The 24,359-nt window shown below is 45.1% G+C and overlaps 1 protein-coding gene across 4 annotated transcripts; it reads right to left on the reverse strand.

Moving 5' to 3' along the window:
* Nucleotides 1–791: 791 nt before the first annotated feature.
* On the reverse strand, nucleotides 792–22,965 carry CIART (circadian associated repressor of transcription). 4 transcript variants are annotated; one of them, XM_072114942.1, is made up of 6 exons: nucleotides 22,908–22,965; nucleotides 7,842–8,372; nucleotides 7,457–7,532; nucleotides 3,588–3,666; nucleotides 2,870–3,008; nucleotides 792–2,779 (listed from the first exon to the last, which is right to left on the reverse strand). In XM_072114942.1, the coding sequence occupies exons 2-6, from the start codon at nucleotides 8,355–8,357 to the stop codon at nucleotides 2,288–2,290; spliced, it is 1,302 nt and encodes a 433-aa protein (XP_071971043.1). In that variant the 5' UTR covers nucleotides 8,358–8,372; nucleotides 22,908–22,965; the 3' UTR covers nucleotides 792–2,287. The 4 variants fall into 4 exon arrangements, with proteins under 4 accessions (XP_071971043.1, XP_071971041.1, XP_071971040.1 ...); XM_072114940.1 differs by having other exon boundaries at nucleotides 22,912–22,954; XM_072114939.1 differs by lacking the exon at nucleotides 22,908–22,965 and adding an exon at nucleotides 17,352–17,934.
* Nucleotides 22,966–24,359: the final 1,394 nt, after the last annotated feature.

Below are 24,359 nucleotides of genomic sequence, written 5' to 3' on the forward strand. Positions count from 1 at the left end.
CACTCACACATACAGAACACAGCACACACTACACTCACACACACAGAACACAGCACACACTACACACACACACACAGAACACAGCACACACTACACACACACACACAGAACACAGCACACACTACACACACACATACAGAACACAGCACACACTACACACACACATACAGAACACAGCACACACTACACACACACATACAGAACACAGCACACACTACACTCACACATACAGAACACAGCACACACTACACTCACACATACAGAACACAGCACACACTACACTCACACACAGAACATTACACCTACAATTACACACTCACCCGTCCGGATCTGCGGGCAGGTAGAGATGGAGCAGGACAGGGAGCAGCAGCCCCGCTGTCGACAGGTATCGCGGGGCCTGCGCTCTCTCTCCGGAGCGCTGATGACACAGATCACTGTGTCAAGTGTCGCGCTGAGCGGTCCGGCGCGCGCGGTGATCGCGCGACATTTACCTCTTTTGCAGCGCGCGCCGAGCCGCTCAGCCTGCGCGCTGCAAGGAATAATTGCCAAGCGTAACTTTACGCATGGCAATTATTTTGGGGGGTAATGGCGCCTCATCACGCGTCTATGACGCGTGGTGAGGCGTTAATGCGACCTCTGTATGGGTGGGATCTATAAAAATTTTTTTTTTTAAATTTGCAATGTGCCAACGTAGGAAAATGTAGAGTCTGTGATAGGGGAGTCGCGGGTTTAGTAAGTGGATTTTTATCTGCATATTTATCACATCTAGAAATAAATAAATAAAAAAAAACTTTAAAAAATACAATGAATTTTATTAAAAACAAAAAAAATAAAATAATAATTTTACAAAATAATGTTAAAACAAAAAGACCATGATCTCCGTCTTATCTATCTCTGGATGAGTTGCCGCCATTCCATCGCCTCCCAAAATTGCAGTGTTCTCCCTTTCCAAAATCCTCTGTGCTGCTGTGAGACACCCCCCCCCCCCCATCTCATTTCCCTTTATAATCACAGGTCAGCTTTTCCTGAAATCCTCTGCGCTGTTGTGGTCGCCCCTAATCTCTTGCACAAAGCGCCTGAATAATAGCCCCGCAGCGGCATCTATGGCCCATCCCAGCTATTTGCAGGCTCCGCCCACATCCTATGGATATAGTGGTAAAACTGCATAGACCTTCATAGTGCATAGAGGTTCTTGCCACCCGATTCCCGCATTAAAAAGCAAAAAAAACGCAACCTAAAATAATAAATAGATGTGCAATAACGTCAGCTACTAACGGTCAGATGTTGCAGCGCAGAGTTACACCCCCGCTAGGGCTGTCTGACATCTGCATCGTCAGACACAATTGGCACTGTGGTAACAGCAGCGATTGCGGGGGGGCTGCCTGCCTCCAATCACATCAGGCCTTCCACACCCCCTCTCGGGCTGCTAAAATATGTAGTGCAGGATCCCTTTAAGAGTCCTCTCTAATCTCCTAGGCAATATAAAAACAAAGATGGGCAAATAGTAGCTCTCATTGCATGTACTGCGCCGCAATTGGATGGTGAAAACAGTAAGTAAAACTATGACCAATCACAGCGTAGCTCTCATTTCATGCACAGCTTCTGGGGAATGAGAACTGAGCTCTGATTGGGTGGTGCAGCTCTACAGTTGGTGCCCATAGAAGCCAATCACGTGAAAGCTGCTTTGCGATTGGCTGCAAAATGCAGTGCCTTCCGCCCCCTTATAGGGCCAGACCTCATGAGATCAGGGGAGTGTATACATATTTGGTCACATACGGATAAGAAATACTGTCCATCATGAAGAGGAGAGGATCCGCCCATCGTGGTCAATGTAAACTGCATTTTTAACCTACGGGCAACTGCTCCACTTCCTGTCTGTGCGTTTCAGAAGGCCCCGGGTTTACCAGGCCCCATAGACAGCAGCCAGGACAGGGTGCAACATTATACCCTGTGGGGTAAGACAAATAGGACCCCCCCCATCCTTGGCGTCGCAGTCTGACTGAAAGAAAGGGACTTGTCTCCCGCTTTCTGCAGTGCAACTTTTGTGAAAGTTTTGGACCCCCATAAGGGTTCTGAAATATTGCTAAAGGTCCGTTGTAAGACGCCACGCCATGATGGAGTCCTTACTTCCTAAAAGGAAAAAAAATTTAAAAATACACAACACATCCAACTTTTTGTTATCTTGTAAAGTTTCCCTCCGTGTCCTTCGTCAGACCCAGGACCGGGTGGTCTGGATCCCAGTGGCGAAGCGTTCTTGTAGACTGGGAGACCCCCGATACTGTCAGGTCTAAGTGTTATCTCCAGCCGACCTGTGAGTACATGTGGGTAGTAGAGGGAGGGAGTGGGAATGGGTCTTGGAGGTCTCCATCCTTTGGGTGGTCCCGGGGCAGGCTAGGGGCGGAGCGCTTTGGCTGCGGAGTGGCAGTTCTTGGGGGGTCTCCTGGGGGCAGGACACCGGAGGAGAAGGTTTTTCCGCCTCTGTGATATACGGAGGAGGCGCAGACGCTGGCTGATTGTTCTGTACAAAGAAGATGATGCCACAACTGGGGGCGCTGGGCCCAAAGTAGTCTTGGACTAGAGCGCGGTTGAGATGGTGCAGGTCCACCTGGCTGAGGGGTGGGTTACAGATAGGGGATGTGTGCATCCAGGTCATGTTCATATTGGGTAGTTGGGTCAGTACTTGAGCCCGTTCCTTGCAGTAGGTACAATCTGAAGACACAGGGGTCAGGGTCGGTTTGCTGTCGCATCTTCTCTCCTCTGAAGGTCTCACGTCTGGTTGCTGCACGGGAACAAGGGAACACAATGAAGTCTTTTTATACGCGACAAGTGTGGAAGGAAGAAAAGTATAAAGTGCAGTAATGGTGGTTACCTTGGCCATTTTATATCGGGGTTCTTCCATGTCGTAGTCCGAGGATGAAGAGGACAAGGAGGAAATGGAGCTGGTGACGTCAGGGAACCAGACCTTCAACATCATCTCCACCTGAAGAAGAGTTCCCAGGTACCGCTCTCTGGAAGGCAACAATATGGACGTTACCAACTGGGTATGAAATAGGGTAGGAAGTAGAACGAAAGAGAAGCGGGGAAGAAGGAAGAAAAGGGCCAGAGAAGAAGAAGGCAGCGATGGGACGAGCGAGGAAGGGCCGGCAAAGAAGAAGAAGAAGAAGGCAGCGATGGGACGAGCGAGGAAGGGCCGGCAAAGAAGAAGAAGAAGAAGGCAGCGATGGGACGAGCGAGGAAGGGCCGGCAAAGAAGAAGAAGAAGAAGGCAGCGATGGGACGAGCGAGGAAGGGCCGGCAAAGAAGAAGAAGGCAGCGATGGGACGAGCGAGGAATGGCCGGCAAAGAAGAAGAAGGCAGCGATGGGACGAGCGAGGAATGGCCGGCAAAGAAGAAGAAGGCAGCGATGGGACGAGCGAGGAAGGGTCGGCAAAGAAGAAGGCAGCGATGGGACGAGCGAGGAAGGGCCAGCGAAGAAGGCGGGGAGTCAGGACAGATGAGTAAGGGTCAGAGAAGAAGAGGACAATGGGAAGAGCAACAAGGGGGGGGGGGGCTAGGAGTAGAGCAAGGACATCTCACACTACCACTCACCCCATCTCTGGTTTCTGAAGGACGCCAACTATTCTCTGTATGCGATCCATGGCGACGCTCTGCTGGAAACTGCTCAGTCCTAAGAAAATAAGGAGTACGGATTAGTGAACACTTCTCCGACAACACATACACCATCACACAACCACATGGTCTGAGGGAGTATGAACACAACAAGGAGCTTCTACAAAAGGTGATGGAATCTACATATTAGGAGGAGGACAGCACTAAACTTGTGCTCCATTAATGTGATAAATCCTGGTCTTATAATTTCCCCCCCCCCCTGGATACCACAATCTGAACAATGTGACCTTTATCCACAGAAAGTGAGATAATGTACCAGAAATCAGAGCGAAATCCCCAGGGGCTCCTAGTAATTACAATAGTAATCTTCTCTATGTGCAGAGACTGCTTAACTCCTCTGTGCTGCAGATATTCCCCTCCCTTACGGCTTCGTCCGGGTCACACGGCCAAGCAATGACATTCTCTGAAATACTCTGCGCTCCTTTCCGCCATCAATCCCCTCCAGTTCTCCCAATCCTGAAACACTCTGTGCTGCTCTGAATAGCGCCAGGCCTATATGTACTTATATCTCTGCACGACACACACTGTAGCATCACGCTGACGCTCAGGGTCCAGCGAGGGGCTTTAATCAGCTGCGTTTCTAGGTTTGTGTAGAAGTGCAGCTTTTCAGGCGGCGTCTCGCTTTGATCCCCCTGCAGAGTCATTCCTTTATACTAAAATACAACCCCCAGGAGCTGCGCTCCAATCCATGCCTCCTATACGAGGTGTTAAGAGGTAAATCACTGCACGGCAGGGTGTCCCCGGGGCGAGGAATCACATGTGTGATGAACCGTACATACCAGGGGAGGCCTCCCACCCAGCAACTCCTCTACTACACCCTCAGAAAAATGTCACCTGGAATAACATAGCGAATGCTTTTCAAAGCTGAGGGTTTGTTCCAATTGTATCCAGTCTAGGCAATCCTAAGCAACTGCAGAAATACCAGGCTGATACATTGTAGCAAACCAGCAGGAAAGAACAATCTGCATCAAGAAGAGCAACATTACAACATGACAGCCATGTGCCGGAAACCTGCTCCCACCTATTAAATAACCTACAAGTCCTGCAGCATAAGCAGCCAGAGCTCATATAGTCCAGGGAAGAATATACCTACTATAATACCGCCCCCTATGTACAGGAATATAACTACTATAATACTGCCTCCTATGTACAAGAATATAACTACTATAATACTGCCCCCTATGTACAGGAATATAACTACTATAATACTGCCCCCTATGTACAAGAATATAACTACTATAATACTGCCTCCTATGTACAGGAATATAACTACTATAATACTGCCCCCTATGTACAAGAATATAACTACTATAATACTGCCCCCTATGTACAGGAATATAACTACTATAATACTGCCCCCTATGTACAGGAATATAACTACTATAATACTGCCCCCTATGTACAGGAATATAACTACTATAATACTGCCCCCTATGTACAAGAATATAACTACTATAATACTGCCCCCTATGTACAAGAATACAACTACTATAATACTGCCCTCTATGTACAAGAATACAACTACTATAATACTGCCCCCTATGTACAAGAATATAACTACTATAATACTGCCCCCTATGTACAAGAATATAACTACTATAATACTGCCCCCTATGTACAAGAATATAACTACTATAATACTGCCCCCTATGTACAGGAATATAACTACTATAACACTGCCCCCTATGTTCAGGAATATAACTACTATAACACTGCCCCCTATGTACAAGAATATAACTACTATAATACTGTCCCCTATGTACAAGAATATAACTACTATAATACTGTCCCCTATGTACAAGACTATAACTACTATAATACTGCCCCCTATGTACAGGAATATAACTACTATAATACTGCCCCCTATGTACAAGAATATAACTACTATAATACTGCCCCCTATGTACATATATTACTATAATACTGCCCCCTATGTACAAGAATATAACTACTATAATACTGCCCCCTATGTACAAGAATATAACTACTATAATACTGCCCCCTATGTACAAGAATATAACTACTATAATACTGCCCCCTATGTACAAGAATATAACTACTATAATACTGCCCCCTATGTACAGGAATATAACTACTATAATACTGCCCCCTATGTACAGGAATATAACTACTATAATACTGCCCCCTATGTACAGGAATATAACTACTATAATACTGCCCCCTATGTACAAGAATATAACTATTATAATACTGCCCCCTATGTACAAGAATATAACTACTATAATACTGCCCCCTATGTACAGGAATATAACTACTATAATACTGCCCCCTATGTACAAGAATATAACTACTATAATACTGCCCCATATGTACAGGAATATAACTACTATAATACTGCCCCCTATGTACAAGAATATAACTACTATAATACTGCCCCATATGTACAGGAATATAACTACTATAATACTGCCCCCTATGTACAAGAATATAACTACTATAATACTGCCCCTATGTACAAGAATATAACTACTATAATACTGCCCCCTATGTACAAGAATATAACTACTATAATACTGCCCCCTATGTACAAGAATATAACTACTATAATACTGCCCCCTATGTACAAGAATATAACTACTATAATACTACCCCCTATGTACAAGAATATAACTACTATAATACTGCCCCCTATGTACAAGAATATAACTACTATAATACTGCCCCCTATGTACAAGAATATAACTACTATAATACTGCCCCCTATGTACAGGAATATAACTACTATAATACTGCCCCCTATGTACAAGAATATAACTACTATAATACTGCCCCCTATGTACAGGAATATAACTACTATAATACTGCCCCCTATGTACAAGAATATAACTACTATAATACTGCCCCCTATGTACAAGAATATAACTACTATAATACTGCCCCCTATGTACAGGAATATAACTACTATAATACTGCCCCCTATGTACAAGAATATAACTACTATAATACTGCCCCCTATGTACAGGAATATAACTACTATAATACTGCCCCCTATGTACAAGAATATAACTACTATAATACTGCCCCCTATGTACAAGAATATAACTACTATAATACTACCCCCTATGTACAAGAATATAACTACTATAATACTGCCCCCTATGTACAGGAATATAACTACTATAATACTGCCCCCTATGTACAGGAATATAACTACTATAATACTGCCCCCTATGTACAAGAATATAACTACTATAATACTGCCCCTATGTACAAGAATATAATTACTATAATACTGTCCCCTATGTACAAGAATATAACTACTATAATACTGCCCCCTATGTACAGGAATATAACTACTATAATACTGCCCCCTATGTACAAGAATATAACTACTATAATACTGCCCCCTATGTACAAGAATATAACTACTATAATACTGCCCCCTATATACAGGAATATAACTACTATAATACTAGCCCCTATGTACAAGACTATAACTACTATAATACTGCCCCCTATGTACAGGAATATAACTACTATAATACTGCCCCCTATGTACAGGAATATAACTACTATAATACTGCCCCCTATGTACAGGAATATAACTACTATAATACTGCCCCCTATGTACAGGAATATAACTACTATAATACTGCCCCCTATGTACAGGAATATAACTACTATAATACTCCCCCCTATGTACAAGAATATAACTACTATAATACTGCCCCCTATGTACAGGAATATAACTACTATAATACTGCCCCCTATGTACAGGAATATAACTACTATAATACTGCCCCAGATGTATTAGGGGTGACATTTACCTCTGTCATATCGCCCTCGTTTCAGTCCATTCAGAAGATTCGTTAGCGGTTTTATAAAACCTTGAAGTTCACGACACTGAAAATTAAAAAAAAAAAAAATGTAAAAATTTCAGACACGCTCATTCATATAACATTTATTGATGGATAAAACAGTGAAGCAATTTCCCAGAATTCTCAGCACACAACGACCAAAGTCTTTATGTGTATTTTCATCGGAGTTTCAGAGTGACTTACAGGGTATCTACTTGGAGAGGACACTAGGGTGACCACCCTCTTCGTTCTGGAGCTCATTTGCATACCACCCCCCTCCAGAGATCATTGCCTCCTTACTAAAAATCAGGCCCCAAAAACTACAATCAAGAGAAGTGAACTTATAAAAAAGTACCTTTTGAGCAAAGATCCGGTCCCCTTCAGACACCTGCAAGCTCGATTCCTTGTCCCTCCACCAGTTTGAGGTCACCTCGCTCTCAGGTCTTTGCCTCTTGATTCCTTGAGGGGCTTCCAACTTTTCCTTCTCGGGTGATAAAAATGTCTTTTTATTCAGCGTTGACCCCCCATTGGTCAGATTGTTTTGGTCAGAACAAGGAGTCCTCCGTTCGCCATCTCCTTGGCATAGTAGATGCTGCCCTGTACGATGGCGCCAGTAAGACCTTCTGGCTTGATACTCGTTCTCCAGACGTATTAAGACCGGGTGGTCCGCCCTGGTCAGCCGAGAGTTTGGGATCATGCTCGTGTTATCAAATTCCTCTTCGGTTTTGTTGCTTTTTTCCTCCATGGAGTCGGTAAGAAAGACGTCAAAGTCCACATATTTGCGTTTGTCTTGGTCGGTGGTGGAGGAATTGCTTGCAGAACATAGGGAGTCGCAGGAAGACAAGAAGTCGGAGGACTCGGTGTCTTCCATGTAGAAATTTGGTGCCTGGAGGTAGGGTACAACGAAAATATTGTCAGTTCTGGATGAAGATGATCAAATCTGAGAACGTCTATGAACTGGAGACTTGCAATGCCTACAGGACTTCAGGCTGAGAAGATAGGATCTTCTAAGAAGGTCAAGTCCACAACCAATGGGTGAGAGTATCCATAACTCCACCACCAAGAACATCAACTTTAGGATGACCACCGATAAACCCCACAGACCACGGCAAACGACGGCTCAATAAAGAAGACTGAGTGAGAACTGTAAGCTGGCGAGTCGTGTCCCGACACAACAAATCAAGTGGATGCCCTTTGCCAAGTGTGTCAAATGATGTAATGTCGAAGGCTTGGGTACATGTCAACATCTACTGTCTCATACCCGGTGCCCATCACATAAGTGACTGGTACAGTTCTCATCACCACGCCTTGTACAAAATGTTCTTGGCATAAAAGTGTGCCACGAGGGACTGGCACCAGCTCGCTAGACCAGTTGGGGCACTTACAAAATATAGAACTACTTATGAAAGAGTCAAAGTTCTGACATACTTTCGAAAGCGACGGTGGGTCCGCTTTCTACGTTGTCCTACATTGGCAACCTCACAATTATAACCTCAACTACCCCCCCCCCCCCCCAAACATGCACCACTCTGGTGGTGGTTTATTTCACTTAATATTTTCATCTTGGTCAACCCCTATTTGGGAGAAAAAAAGGACACCCCATAAACAAAAGATGGCCAGTTACCCCTCGGTAAACCTCTTCACCTTGGCTCTAGACCTCTAGATGTTCCCAGTCCCAAATTTAATTATAGGAATTTAGGACATTTCAGTTCAAATCTGCATTGGAAAGCCGGACAGTGGATTTTGACCCCACAGAAAAATCTAGCAATAAACGGTTGTGTGAACATACCCTTAACCCTAGGTCATTGGCCCAACAAGACAACCAGAACAAACACAAGTTATGCATAGGGATATATTACGATAAAGTGGAGTTCACCCTTCAGTCTACCCCTCAAGATTATTATATCATTTGGCACAGATTTGTGTTTTGCAATCTCCCCAACGAAATTACGGCTTCATTTCTCAACTTCTAAAGCAAAGGGCATCACTTGGCACCGTAACATGTGTCACGGAGAAGTGATCCATTAGGACACGCCAACGAGGCAAAATGTACAGAACATCAGCACGTGTCCGCGTTACACAACAGTAATTACGGAGAGAGGAAAGTGACTGACTGGATTATTTATGAGAATGTTCCTAACCGTAGGGGGCGGTATGGAGCAAAAGTAGGCCAACGTGCGGGCAGAGCCATGCTCCTCAGACGTCGAAGAAGCACGGGACAGCTGGTGAGATTTTGCAACCAGTCTGGCTTGGTCTACGCCGACATGTGCGGAGAAAAACTGATGTATTATCAAAACTGGCACATGTTGTACCCTGAGCGCCTTCCAAGACAAGCAAAGCGGCCACGCCAAGCTTACAGTACATGCACAAAAACAATGCTTTATGTATACGACTCGTGACGGGAAACGTACAGTTAAATAAAAGGGGAATTCCACCAAAATACACTAAGAAAAACCCCACTGGTAAAAAAAAAAAAAAGCATCACTCGGGGGTCGGGTTATGTTCTAAGCACAAAATCTGGTGGCATTCACCATCTTTAAAACTGATGACCCCCTAAAAAATATTAGGAGGTGGTCAATGCTCCGCCCCCATGACTACTATAGACAGTCACATATCTGTTCCGGAACCCTCACATATGACTTGGTTAGTTACTCTCATCAACTTTCTTAACTTTTCTCTCGATCTCAAAAAAGATGGGCAACTACTATATCGCCCACTATTACGCCTCTCCTAAGGGGTAGTGCCCATTATACTCTGACTCCTGAGCTGTTAATCTGCCCAAGGTGTGCTGACTCGCAAAAGTACAAGATGTTCTTTCGCTACAAGGAAGTGTGCCACGCCTGTCAATAAACTGTACATAACTCCATAGTACAGTGTGTTCCCATGTGGAGTAACATTAATCCCGGTCATTATAGGAATTATATACTCGTTAGTTTTCTAGTTCGTTTGTTTAGTTTTCTCCCCTGGAGGATCCGGTCTGTAATGCTCAGTTCACTCAGAGCTGGTTGACGTAGACCAACTGCTAGGATGTCCCCCGTACACATAGGAAGTCGATGAGAAGCCTTTCCATAACTTTCTCCCTCTCTTACTCAAGAGCCTCATCAAAAACCTCATTAATGTTCCACATGGAAGTAAAATTTGTGGCGTCAACATCTGCCCACCATTTGAGGGTGTCGAAAGAGATTCCTAAAAACTTGGCAACACACTAAGAACACATTGACTATTCATACCACCCCTTGTGGCCACTCATTACACTCCAAAATCCAACAAATTCCCATATTGGGTTAGGGGGACTGACAAAATCTTTACTGAAATGGAGAGTCCTAGTGGATTTGCCAAATCTCCCAGTCCTGGTGGAATGATCCGGCATCCACTGGATTCTTAGCCATCTTACAATGACACTTCGGGTGCAGTCATCTCTCAAAAAAAAAAAAAAAAAAAAAAAAGGGGCTGTGACCCCCACCCACTCGGCTCAGGTCACCCTACATGCTGGATATTGTAACCCCAAATGGGATGTAGCTAGTTACAATTTTGTGTGAATGCCTCTTGGACTTCTGTCTAGGTCGGAAAGTACGTCCAGCAAAACCCATAAACCAGGGTGACATCAATATGGCTGTATGATTGCCGTGCAAGTTCAAAAGAAGTCATTGGCCGCGACGTTCACCACCTCAATCCGGTCTTAAAATAACCTGGGTGGGGAGGCGATGCACATGGCTTCAGTTCGAGTCCGTTTTAGGTCTTATTTTGGGACCATCACAAGATTATACCTGCTGCTCGGTTCACATGTCTTGGTTGTCTACCTCGTGGCCAAACACCAGACGAGTTTTACTATAAATTGCCAAAGTTGGCAATGCGGTAATTATCCGCGTGATTTTCGGGAGGAGAAAAACAACATCAAAAATTGATGCTCGGATAAATGCAAGAGAAATTGTAAACAGGTAAGGACCATCATACAATTAATCATCGTGACCGGCCCGGAAGTTGCGCACGCCAAGTGGCTCCATGTCAAAGACTCATCTCTAACTGCCTATGAGACTGAAAGCCTAATCTAATAGCGCACAATACGCCCAATTACACCCCCCACAGCCATTCACTCGGTCACCCGGACGCCAATTTACAATGTTGACTTCACAAAAGATTCAGGACATTTGTTGATAATTAACCCAGTGTTTAGCCAAGCCATTCTCGTTCAGCCCCCGATGATGTAACACTCGATTGTACTCCCAACTCACGAGGCCAACACGTTGGGCAAGCTGGTAAAAACAACAACGTTAGGAAGGAGGAACTACACTTTTTTACGTCGGAGGAACAACATTTATGCCAATCCTCAAAAGCAAAGTGGTAGCAGCCCATAGGGGACAACGCAGAGAGTTTCAATAACACAAGGAACTTGTAGTTGGACCTTGGTGATCAAAACACTCATCTTATACACAAAGGGTATGGGGATTTTTTTTTTTTTTTAACTTACAGGTGATGGCCAGGGAATCCATATTAATGGCCTATTTTAAGAACATAAATATCCAATTGATCAAGTGCCGATACGCTGTTAACCCATTAAACTCAGAACTAGAAGGAGTAGGCTTCACCTCGCTGTGAAATTCAGAAGTTCTAACTACCGATCCCATTGGAAGCCATGACTATCGTAAGGGCCTTCATTTGATACAACCCCCAAAAACCACATACTTACCTCCCTCCAGCTATCTGGTACTTCAGATTTAGGGATAAGCTTTTCCTAATGAGTGGGATTCTTTGACTAGACGATAACATAGGAAGTGAAGACACTCATTGGATGAAGAGTGACCCATGATCCCCCCATAACTTCCAGCCAGGCAGGAGTATGTGGCGTTTTTGTTTTAACCCAACAACCCCAATGGGTTTTCCATTTTCATGAAAAACCCCTTTAATGATCCATCTTATGGACAGGCCTTTTATATAGATTCCTGGCAAGTAACCTTCAATTAAACAAAAACTGTAATTTGAACCAGATCTTCACCAAAGTATGGAGATCATAAGTGGTCACACACACACCACGTCAGATGTTAAGAAACTTCCTGGCAGGCGGTGCGTGTAGTGGAGTATTCCTTTAAGAAACTCGAAAACACTTAGCACATCGCAGAAGAAGACACAATGTTCCCTGGGGCACGTGCATAGGGAACATTCCATCTTGCCAATCACCGGTGACGTGGCACGGACCTCTTGTCATTTTGGTGACTCAAAGGTTGTATTACAGCACCAAGGACATGGGTTCCATTCCCAAAAGGTTGGTGTATGTTGTTCCTGGGTCTACAGGAGTCTTGTGCACCCTCCCACTACTCGTACATTGGGTACATAGAGCACTGAGGAATTTATATCACAGTGGCTATGATTTGGGGAAAGTAGAATGTGAGTAATTACAGACTCCGCACAACCATGCCAAATATCTGGACTCTCTATTAATAGCGGCAGATTAGGAACAATTCCAATGGTATGAAAGTCTGGTAATCCAGCATGGCGTAAAAGAACAGAAAGTACTATGCCGGATTACTTGAGACTTCCTCAAAGGCTGTCATGGTTGGACTAGTTTCAAGTACTGCCATAGACTAATGGAGGTTTTTGCCAACACCAACCAATTCATCAGGTCCCCTTTCTTGCCCAACCTTGGCGAGGTGCTGCAGCCCACCGGGTAGGACACTTAACAAGACAACCACCAAAGCAGACACAATTAACTGTGATGGGTCTCGGATGGTTTCCCTGGAGAGATGGTCTGGATAACCCCTTTTAAAGGGAGTTGACTTTATACAATGATAGAAAGAAACCTAGTTCTAGCAGAGGGTCACTAGACCTTTGCTGTGATGCCATGTTGGTCTACAAGGTCATTGGGGGCCACCATGGCCAAGATCAACCAACATTTCGACCAACCAGCAATCCATGGAATATTAGGACATCCGTTTTAGAATCCACAGACTACTGTGCAAACCACTGGCCTCACCGGTTAGGTCTATATGGACAGTACTTGGACACAGCCACCATATGCTCAACATACGCAAAGTCATTATGTCCTGTTCGAAGGGACCTCACTACTATGGGAAATGGATGTCAAAGATAAAAGACATAACTTTTTTTTGTGAAAATTTTATGCCAATGTTTGAAAGTCACTGTGCAGGACACGGAGTTGTGTAGGGACCACGTGGCACCAGATCATCTGCTTTGTTTAGACAGCTCGTTATAACAGCCGTACAAATCTCTACTGTCGTATTTAGACTGATCCTAAATCCGATTAGAAGCGGCCGTATAACCTCCCTGGCCAGTATGAAACAAAAAAACAACAGGAACGGCAGCCAAAACTTTTGCAGTTACGGGTCAAAAACGTGGGATAGGCAATGGTGGCCTCAGTACCACACAAAACATGTGGATGGGTGTAGCACTCTCAGTACTGCCAACCATACCATCAACTATAGATTGGTCTACATGGTCAATGGGGCCACCACCTTGGCCAAAATCAACCAACATTCCGACAAACCAACATTTCATGGAATATTAGCAAACATTTGTTTCACAAGGACTTCCGATGTTCTTGAGGATTTCCTCATTACATAAGAAGGCAGAGAAGGAACAGTTGGTCCTTCCTCTCTAACACATTCAGATGTTCTTACTCTTCTATATTGGTACTATAATTTCCGGGGGAAAAAAAAATTTGGAAGCCACAACTAGACAGTTGATGTAGCCATCTGCCTCCGAGTCCATACACTGTGTATTAATGGTGCCAAGGTTCCCAAAACTAACAGATAAGTGTATAACCCCCTACCCTTCCCATTGTCACTTTCGGGAACAGTGTGGCCATGTTTTTCATATTCTGTACAACTCTTGCATGGAAGCTCATGAACAGCAGGTCATGTGGGTCAAAGGGGTTAAATAAAATTAGCTCCATACCTGACCATTGAATGGAGCCGAGGTTCCATACTACATTCCACCAATGTGGCAAAGTCTTTTCAAATCTTGGACAACCCCTTTAAGCTTCTTAAGAAGATATCAGAGACGTGATAGTATCATAACGTGATAGTTCAGGTGAGATGTTTACAGTGAAAGGCTCAAGTGTGCTGGGACCAGAGCCTTAGGGGACTTATCAAAAGGAGCTTCCTTTAAAAGAAACTTACCTAGTAAGGGATTTCTAAGAGGAAGTTCTCTGTAGGTAAGAACAGAGTGTTGTTACAGAAGTCTAGTCTACACGCTTTGTAACTCCCTACTTATCTGTCTTCTCTCTCTCTCCTCTGCAATATATTCTTAATGCAGCAGCCAGGCTTGTCTTTCAGACCAAATGCTACACGAATGCCTCAAATTCGTGCCAATTACTGCACTGGTTGCCCATCTCCTTCTGACTACAGTTTAAAATAATAACGCTCATCCACAAAGCTCTGCATAGTGCTGCACCTCCCTATCGCTCTTCTCAGTCCATTGCCCCAACCCAATCACATCTCCAGGACTTCTCCCGAGCTGCACCACTTCTCTGGAATGACCTTCCCCAGACTATCAGACGTATACCCAACCCCCAAAGCTTCAAAGGTGCTTTTAAAACCCATCTCTTTAGGCAGGACTATCACACTCACTAACTATATACGATGCGGCTGATGGCTGGTTCAAGCAGCAGAAATTTTATTTATGAAATTATTTTATTCTGTTCCCTTATAAAGAACGGCTGGACCATTATACAAGCTCATGTGTCCACCCTCATCCTCATAGACTGTTAGCTCGTGTGTCACCCCTCATCCTCATAGACTTTAAGCTCTTGTGTCACCCCCTCATCCTCATAGACTGTAAGCTCTTGTGTCCCCCCCTCATAGACTGTAAGCACTTGTGTCACCTCCTCATCCTCATAGACTGTAAGCTCTTGTGTCACCCCCTCATCCTCATAGACTGTAAGCTCCTGTGTCACCCCCTCATCCTCATAGACTGTAAGCTCTTGTGTCCTCCCCTCATCCTCATAGACTGTAAGCTCTTGTGTCACCCCCTCATCCTCATAGACTGTAAGCTCTTGTGTCACCCCCTCATCCTCATAGACTGTAAGCTCTTGTGTCACCCCCTCATCCTCATAGACTGTAAGCTCTTGTGTCACCCCCTCATCCTCATAGACTGTAAGCTCTTGTGTCACCCCCTCATCCTCATAGACTGTAAGCTTCTGTGAGCAGGACCCTCAATCCTGTCGTTCTATAAGCTGGAGAATATGATGGCGCTATATAAATAAAGATTATTATCATTATTATATTTCTGGAAAACCTGTTCATTATAGACAAGTCATTACTATGAATGGAACGTGTAATACTTCACTTCTCCTGCGGGGGCACTGTAAGTGAAATGCACAGTTACTAGTAGGTTTTCTTATGATACAGCTGATTGGTGGAGATCTCTGCTCTATGATCAACTTATTTTCAGGGGCCAAAGTGGTACACCCCTCTAAATGTTTTTCTGTACTTTCTGACAAGATTCCTTAGTGTACCCCGTGATGCAAACCCTGCTGCTGCAGAACCTCTTTTTTAATAGATTTAGAAGCGTAGAGTTGGGTGCGACAGTCTCCGCACACCAATTACGATGTCTCTCTGATGTTGGTTCCTAGAGGTCTCAAAATGATGACCCAGTTCTGATTCTATAAGAGCAGGTCTCAGCACAGTTATCTTTAGTAACGTCTAGCTTCTGCAGAACCTCTTTAATAGTGTAGAAGTCTCTGTCCTCTGGTGCAGTGCTACAACTCCATGCAGCCGAGATTGCTGGGAGTTGTAGTTTTGCACAAGTGGCATGAGTTGGGTGACACCTAAAATACCCTACGACAACTCTTCCATCTTTCCTGGACTCCTGAATGGTTCCAGCAGATGATTGACAGCCCTATGCAGGATATTGGTCACCCAGCTTTCCTAGATGTTGAGAACTTGTAACCAATCAGAGCACAGCTTTAGTTTCACTGCAACACTTTAATCAATGAAAGCAGAAGTCTGATTGGTTGTTCTGGTTACTATTACACTGCACACGACTACACATGTAGTCAGGCCCCTGCTACAGCGTCGTTGCAACCTAACCTGATTCACTTTGAAATTGAGAGGGCAAGTCCAAGTGACGGAGCATCTTAAAGGGATTGTCCACCTTCAGTAAATAATTGATATGGTTTGTGTAACGAAAAGATGTACGATTTTCCATTATACTTTCTGTATCAATTCCTTACGGTTTTCTAGATCTCTGCTTGCTGTCATTCTATAGGAAGCTTCTATGTCTACTTCCAGTGAATAGAAATCTGTCCATGATCACAGGGGTGCACAGCTCGTTATATCACAGAGAATAATCAGAGGTGTGTGATATAACGGGCTGTGCACCTGTGTGATCATGGACAGATTTCTATTCACTGGAAGTAGACATAGAAGCTTCCTATAGAATGACAGCAAGCAGAGATCTAAAAAACAGTGAGGAATTGATACAGTAACTACATTGGAAAACTGGATCAATCTCAATCATTTCCTGAATTTGGACAACCCCTTTAACACCTTACCGCGCCGGTGGCTGCAACGTCTGCCAAAACGCTGTGCGATCATGCGGTTCTGTTACAGTGTGCCAGCGGTGACACTCCTAGGGAAAAAAAAAAATTAACCCCTTCAACTACAGCGTGGCAATCTTATCCCTCTCGTACGTTGCGGTTTAATTGAAATTAGCGTCCGAAAATTTTGTTTCGATGAAGAGGCAATACGTAGGGGGGGAACCAGAACGTGCGCTCGTTAACCCCTCGCTGCTGATTTAAGAAAAACACAGGACAATTGAAAGAGACTGCAAGGAGGACAACGGGGAGCGGTCTCGTCAAATTTCGGAAGCAGTGGATGCGATTTTTTTGTTAATATTCGGGGGCACTCACCTGTCTGGCGTCTGTCTCCCCGGCCACCTGTCTGCAGTCTGTCTGCTGCGCCCTTTGTTCGGTCCGGCAGTATTTTGGGTGGTGTCCCAGGTTGCAGCTCATGTGACGGTCTCTTTTCCAGGCAGTAGATGTCCCCCACCCCTTGTTCTGTCCTAGGATGTCTCTCTTAGATGTCTCGAGGAGAGGCGACGCTCTCGTGGGCGTCAGATTCCTCCGCACTCCTCGGGGATGTCTCGGTATTGATCTGTCAGGGTGTCAGCTGATGTCTCCCTATAGGTGTCTACTAATAAAATCAGGGGAGGGTCTGTAGGAACAGCTGGGGGCGCTCTCTGTATAATGGCAGCAGTCACAGTCTATTATATAGATGGTAATATGGAAGATGTCAGGGGATGTCTCTTAGGCTGCAGAGTGCTGGCTGTCTCTGATGCTCAGTCTTGTATCAGTCTCAAGAGTCTCTTCCCCAGCGGCCTCTATCTCCTATAGGAGGCAGCAGCTGTCTCTCTCTCCATCACTGGATGTCTCTGCACATCCCAGGCTGTCTCTGCTCCCAACACTCACATACATACACGTGCGCGGCGTCACGTGTATCCCCCTGTGCGCCCGTGTCCGCAATCTCATTGGCCGGCCTTACCTCCCCTCCGCTGCCGGAACACACCGATCACAGCCATCGGATTGGCTATCCTCAAAGTGGGCGGGTAAAAAGAGGTGTTGATCGTTTCTGATTGGTCAGAGCCTAGCGCACAACGCACCGCCCGTACATGTGGGCTCGGAAAGGAGTAGTGGATGCAATGTGATGGGCGTGGCGAGTGGGAGGAGACCTTGAAGTCCATTGGAAGGGCAGGTGTAGTGGGCGGAGACTAGTAGTGGCGTGGGGTATACGGAGCGTGGAGTGCGGAGATGAGGGGCTTCTCATTGATAGATCTGTGAGGGGGGGCAGGTATAGGTGTGGACCAGTCCATTTACAATTCTAGGGGTGTGTTGGATAGGAATGGCGCGAATATATTAGACTGGGATTTGTTTATATGGAATGAATGGGTGCTGCCAGGTGCCGGATTATCGGACGGGCACAATGTAGGTCACCAGGTTGTTGTGGGTGGAGAACAATCCCAGGAATGTTCTAGTAGGAAAAGGAATTTACTAATTGGCATCTGATCAGTTTCTCTAATGTCTACATCTGGTGCACGGCTGGAGCCGCTCACGCCCTGATGGGTGCGCTATTTCTGTGGTAATACCTCAGGTTTACCACCATGGGTGGGCACGGCGCTTGTTGTTGGCCGTTAATGATCGAGGGCGGTGCTGTTGGGCACGTTGGAACGATGGAGATGGGGATTTAGGAACTTTTTTTTTAGTGCATTTTTTGGTTTTGTAGGTGAAAGATATTCAAGGGGTTTTCCAGGAATCCGGTAATTGTTCAGGCGTTAAAAAAAACCCAGTGGGGACCTATGTATGGCTCAGGTGCACCGCGGGGACCTATCTATGGCTCAGGTGCACTGTGGGGACCTATGTATGGCTCAGGTGCACTGTGGGGACCTATGTATGGCTCAGGTGCACCGCAGGGCTCTATGTATGGCTCAGGTGCACCGCGGGGACCTATGTATGGCTCGGGTGCACCGCGGGGACCTATGTATGGCTCGGGTGCACCGCGGGGACCTATGTATGGCTCGGGTGCACCGCGGGGACCTATGTATGGCTCGGGTGCACCGCGGGGACCTATGTATGGCTCGGGTGCACCGTAAGGACCTATGTATGGCTCGGGTGCACCGCGGGGACCTATGTGTGGCTCGGGTGAACCGCGGGGACCTATGTGTGGCTCGGGTGCACCGCGGGGACCTATGTGTGGCTCGGGTGCACCGCGGGGACCTATGTGTGGCTCGGGTGCACCGCGGGGACCTATGTGTGGCTCGGGTGCACCGCGGGGACCTATGTGTGGCTCGGGTGCACCGCGGGGACCTATGTGTGGCTCGGGTGCACCGCGGGGACCTATGTGTGGCTCGGGTGCACCGCGGGGACCTATGTGTGGCTCGGGTGCACCGCGGGGACCTATGTGTGGCTCGGGTGCACCGCGGGGACCTATGTGTGGCTCGGGTGCACCGCGGGGACCTATGTGTGGCTCGGGTGCACCGCGGGGACCTATGTGTGGCTCGGGTGCACCGCGGGGACCTATGTGTGGCTCGGGTGCACCGCGGGGACCTATGTGTGGCTCGGGTGCACCGCGGGGACCTATGTGTGGCTCGGGTGCACCGCGGGGACCTATGTGTGGCTCGGGTGCACCGCGGGGACAATTTTACATTGTGAAGGGGAAGCACATTATGGGGCATATTACTTGGGGCTGTTAGGGACATTGGGGGGTGGAGGGGGGGGCATTATGGGGGTTCCTGCAGTGGGGACATTACTGGTAGGACTGCGACTGCGAGGGACATTAATGGGGTACTGTCAACATTAGGGGAGATGTGGAGGATATTAGGAGGACTGTAGGGGACATTACTGGGTCTTAGTTTTATTTTGGGGCTTTAGTTTTATTTTGGGGCCCCACTTTTAGTTTTGCCCAGGATCCCACTTTGTCTAAGACCGGCCCCGCTTAGATACAGCAGCTCAGAATATAATGAGCTTAGGTACAGCAGCTCAGAAGACGGTATCGCACATACATACACAGACATACAGCGTCATTGCAGCATAGGGAAAGGGTCTATATTACATAGGATTCATGAAGACGATCACATCACGTGTTGTGTACTCCCCACTGGATAGATGTCACAATTATTTGGCAGTGGGGGAGACGGAGAGGCTGCATTTAGGCTCTAGTGCTCTGGATGAGTCACTAGGAGACGTGCCAGGAAGACGTGTCCTTCACAGTCATTACCAGTCAGTAGATTTCTCTTACAGACCACAAAACATTACATTAAAGGGAATTACCGTGCAAAACTCCACACAGTGCTAGGTAGGAGGTCTGGATAACCATAACTTCTTGTATGTTGTTAGTAGCAGCAGTGCTGTAAAAATAGCATTTATATTACGTGAATTTAGCTTCTAAAATTGCACTGGGGGAATGTAAAATATGAATCAGTTTTTGCCAGTCCTGTAGCTACTAACAACACAAATACAGGCAGGGGCGTTACTGCAGAGGAAGCGGCTACTATGGGGCCGACAGTGTCAGGGGACCCTGTCCTCCGACCTGACACACTAAAGAATGCAGGATGTGCATATTTTAAGGGGTAACGGGCTCCATTCAAAACACTTAAAACAACCACAGCTACAATCCTGGAATATAAATCCAAATGTCATAGTCCTGCTGCTACTAACAACATACACAAAGGTATAATAATAATAATCTTTAGATAGCGCCATCAAATTCTGCAGCGCTGTCCAAATTATAGGGGACAAATATAATATTACATTACATAGTGTCACATTACAGACCCCTTATGGGGTATTCATACTCCCTGGAGGCGCAGTTAGAGCTCTCCACACAACCTCTGGTATGACACAACACTCGCCCACAATCCTGAATGGCTCAAAGTCCCCTTAAACTCACCCCAGTGAAACAGAGCCTTACCAGCGCAGTAGTCTGCCACCAGCATTTGACAGCGGTATTTAAATTGCCTTCTGGGATTCTCTCCCGGACGATCGCCCCACCCCCACCCCTTTGCCCCCTTCCGTCGTCTTCAAGGGACGACGCTCGTTTCCATGCAGCTCTGAGGTCCGATCAGTGCCTGTAAGATCCCGTCTGTGAGATATATAATATGAAAAAGTCAAAATCATAACACAAACCCCCATACATAGCATCACCGAGTCCATAACAACCCATAGAATTAAAAAAAAATATATGTCTGAACTCACAGGATGAACCGTAAAAAACCCCCCCCAAAAATTACGATTTATACCTATTTCATCCTCCAAAAAAATGCAATAAAAAGTGATAAAAAAAAAAAAATCTACTCCAGAATAATACTGGTACAAAGTATAACATGTCCTGCAAAAAACAAGCCATCAACCAACTCTGTAGAAAAAAAAATAAAAAGTGTTATGCAACTTGGAAGAAAGCGATGCAAAAATGTTAGCTTTTTCTTCACATTAGGTTTTATTTTGCAAATTTAGTAAAACGTAAATTTTTTTAAATCTAAGTCTGCTTTCCCCATAATCATAATGACCCATAGAATAAAGATAACATGATTATTAGGCTATACGGTGAACACAAAAAATATCCAGAATTGATGCTTTTCTACTCCACCGCCCCCCCCCAAAATGGTATCACTGGAAAATACATCTCATCCCACACAAAAAATGCCGTCACGTGGCCCCAATAACGTAAAAACTAAAATGTTATAGCCTACAAAAGGGCCAATAAGGAAACGAAAAGCCACTAAGTTCTATAGGACAAAACTGGCAGCTGCCTCCTTCCCTCCTGTGCCTCGCTGTGCACCCATAAAACAAGTAACGGTCACATGTGGGGGGTCTCTGTACTCCGGAGAAATTTTGGAAATTTAGGGCTAAATGAAGGTATTCCTGACAAAATTTAGACCATTTTGTTTTAATTATTATGCAGCACTAAAAGGTTTACAAATCTTCCTAAAAGTAGTTTCTAGTAGTTTGACGGGTGCACTTTCGAAAATGGGAGGGGAGTACATAAGGGGATTCTAATAATTTATATTTCAATCTCGTTAAAAAAAAATGATCCCAAAAAATTCACGTTTAGAAATTTTAGGGAAAAAAATGTTGGATTTGTAAGCTAACGTCATATACAAGTAAAAGGACTTTTAAAAAATTCTAAAAACATAGAGTTGAGATATGGGACATGTTAGTAAGTACAGGCAGTCCCCGGGGTATGTACAAGATAGGGTCCGGAGGTTTGTTCTTAAGTTCAATTTGTATGTAAGTCGAAACTGTATATTTTATAATTGTAGATCCAGACAAAAAAATTTTTTGCCCCGGTGACAATTGGAGTTTAAACTTTTTTGCTGTAATGGAACCAAGGATTATCAATAAAACTTCATTACAGACACCTTACAGCTGATCATTGCAGTCTGGGACTATAGTAACATCCAGAGAGGTCACCAGAGATCACAGGGGTCTGTCTGTAACTATGGGTTGTCTGTAAGTCCGGGTGTCCTTAAATAGGGGACCGCCTGTAACTCATTTTGGTGGTAAAACTATCCGTCTCATAAGAAGATCATTTCTAATTTTGAAAATGACGATTTTCTCAAAAAATTTGGCACATTTTGTTTTTGTTTTTTGTGTGATAAATGCAAAACATATCAACCAAAAACGTGAAGTACAATGTGTCATGAAAAGACAATTACAAAATCATTTCGGTAAGATAAGGTGTTCAAAAGTTCTAACCATATAAAGCTACACACAGATTACAAAAAAGAGGCTCAGCCTTAACGTACAAACTGGTTGCGCCCTGAAGGGGTTAAGCGCACACTAGACACAACAATACACACAAGTGAATATAGAGTATGTACACTTAACAGGGTGTAGGTTATAAGCAGAGCACTACAAGTCTAAGCAATCCAGTGACACCTTGTGCTGAACTAAGATAGTAAGCGAATAACTTACACACCTGAAGATCCTTCCTGCCTCTTGATGTTGTCTTGTGCTGGTAATAAATCTCTCCGGAAAGAACAATGGCCCAAGGACTTTCTTTTATTGAAGGTGTAGACACACCCCTCCCACCTCTAGGTGGGTTTTAGAAAACCTCCTACCTGTACCAGACCCAGGACCTCGGATCAGTATAAACTCCTCAATGGAAGGTCATAGGATTACAGTTTTGGCATCATTAGCCACCCGTCCGGATCTTCAGTATCTTTTGAGTAGGTCGTGTTCAGTCGCGTGTTCCGTCGCGTGTTCCGTCGAGTGTTCCGTCGAGTGTTCCGTCGCCTGTTCCGTCGAGTGTTCCGTCGTGTGTTCCGTCGTGTGTTCCATTGAGGGTTCCGTGTATCTTCTCATCTGAGGCCTCCAGAACAGGTTGAGAACCAGGTATGCGTTCGCCCCTCTGCCCAGATCCCAAAAATGTTCCTCGTATTGGACTGAGGTGGACCATGAATCCAGAACTAGCATATAGAGTTATTGGCCATATGCTTCACAGTCTTCTTATCTGTTATTTTGGATTCTGTGCCTCTACACTTGCGGAGATGAGAACTAGCTGGCACCCTCATGGAGCACTACCCAGTTAATGTGTTCAGGGGAAGGTTGGGGATAGTAGTGACCTGTGTACTGATGAACATGACATGTGCCCCCCCCCCCCATCTTGATGTATATTTCTATATATTCATCACACATGCCTTGGATAGAGAGCATTGGGCTATTTATACAGCATGCCGGATAATTCAGATCCAGTGGGAAATTTTGTGCCACCCATTACCAGAACCAAAATAACAAAATACATACGTTACCAGCACCAAGCCTACTGCATAGAAACAGCACCAGAATCAAGCTTACTATATAGACTCGAGTGAGCCCGCATTTATCAGTGTCTGATGGTGGATGATACATCTGACATAGTAGAAGATGTCTCCATGTAGCTTCCCCTCATATGAGACGATAGAATAGAGTCACAGCACAGGGGAGATGCTGCAAAATTGTGAGCTCAGGGGTATTACCGGCACTTACTGTAAATTTGGTGATGTCTTTGATCAGAGAAGTCTCTTTGTTTTCTTCTTCCTCTTGGCCGCCATGTCAGCTTCTTCCAGCAACCATTAGTCTCCAAAGATTTAGCAACAGTTGCCATATCCAATTGCCCTCCTCTTGTTCAATATAACTATCCCTTGCCAATAGTAACAGTGCCCCAATAGTTTTTGAGAAAAACAAATAAATACTTCACTCCTCTTTTTTGCGGGCTCCTCTTTTTTGCGGTGAGCCCGCATTTATCAGTGTCTGATGGTGGATGATACATCTGACATAGTAGAAGATGTCTCCATGTAGCTTCCCCTCATAGGAGACGATAGAATAGAGTCACAGCACAGGGGAGATGCTGCAAAATTGTGAGCTCAGGGGTATTACCGGCACTTA

Source organism: Engystomops pustulosus, chromosome 7 (genome assembly GCF_040894005.1).
Source record: "Engystomops pustulosus chromosome 7, aEngPut4.maternal, whole genome shotgun sequence".
Classification (NCBI taxonomy): Eukaryota; Metazoa; Chordata; class Amphibia; order Anura; family Leptodactylidae; genus Engystomops; species Engystomops pustulosus.

Bases quoted from the DNA above. Each gene is read 5' to 3' on its own strand.
- CIART (XM_072114939.1), bottom strand. From the start codon at position 17,453: ATGAGCTGCAACCTGGGACACCACCCAAAATACTGCCGGACCGAACAA. The intron at 8,373-17,351 runs GTGAGTGCCCCC...CCCTACCTCCAG, and splicing joins GGGAGACAGACGCCAGACAG to GCACCAAATTTCTACATGGA. The intron at 2,780-2,869 runs GTAACCACCATT...GTTCCCGTGCAG, and splicing joins CCCGATATAAAATGGCCAAG to CAACCAGACGTGAGACCTTC.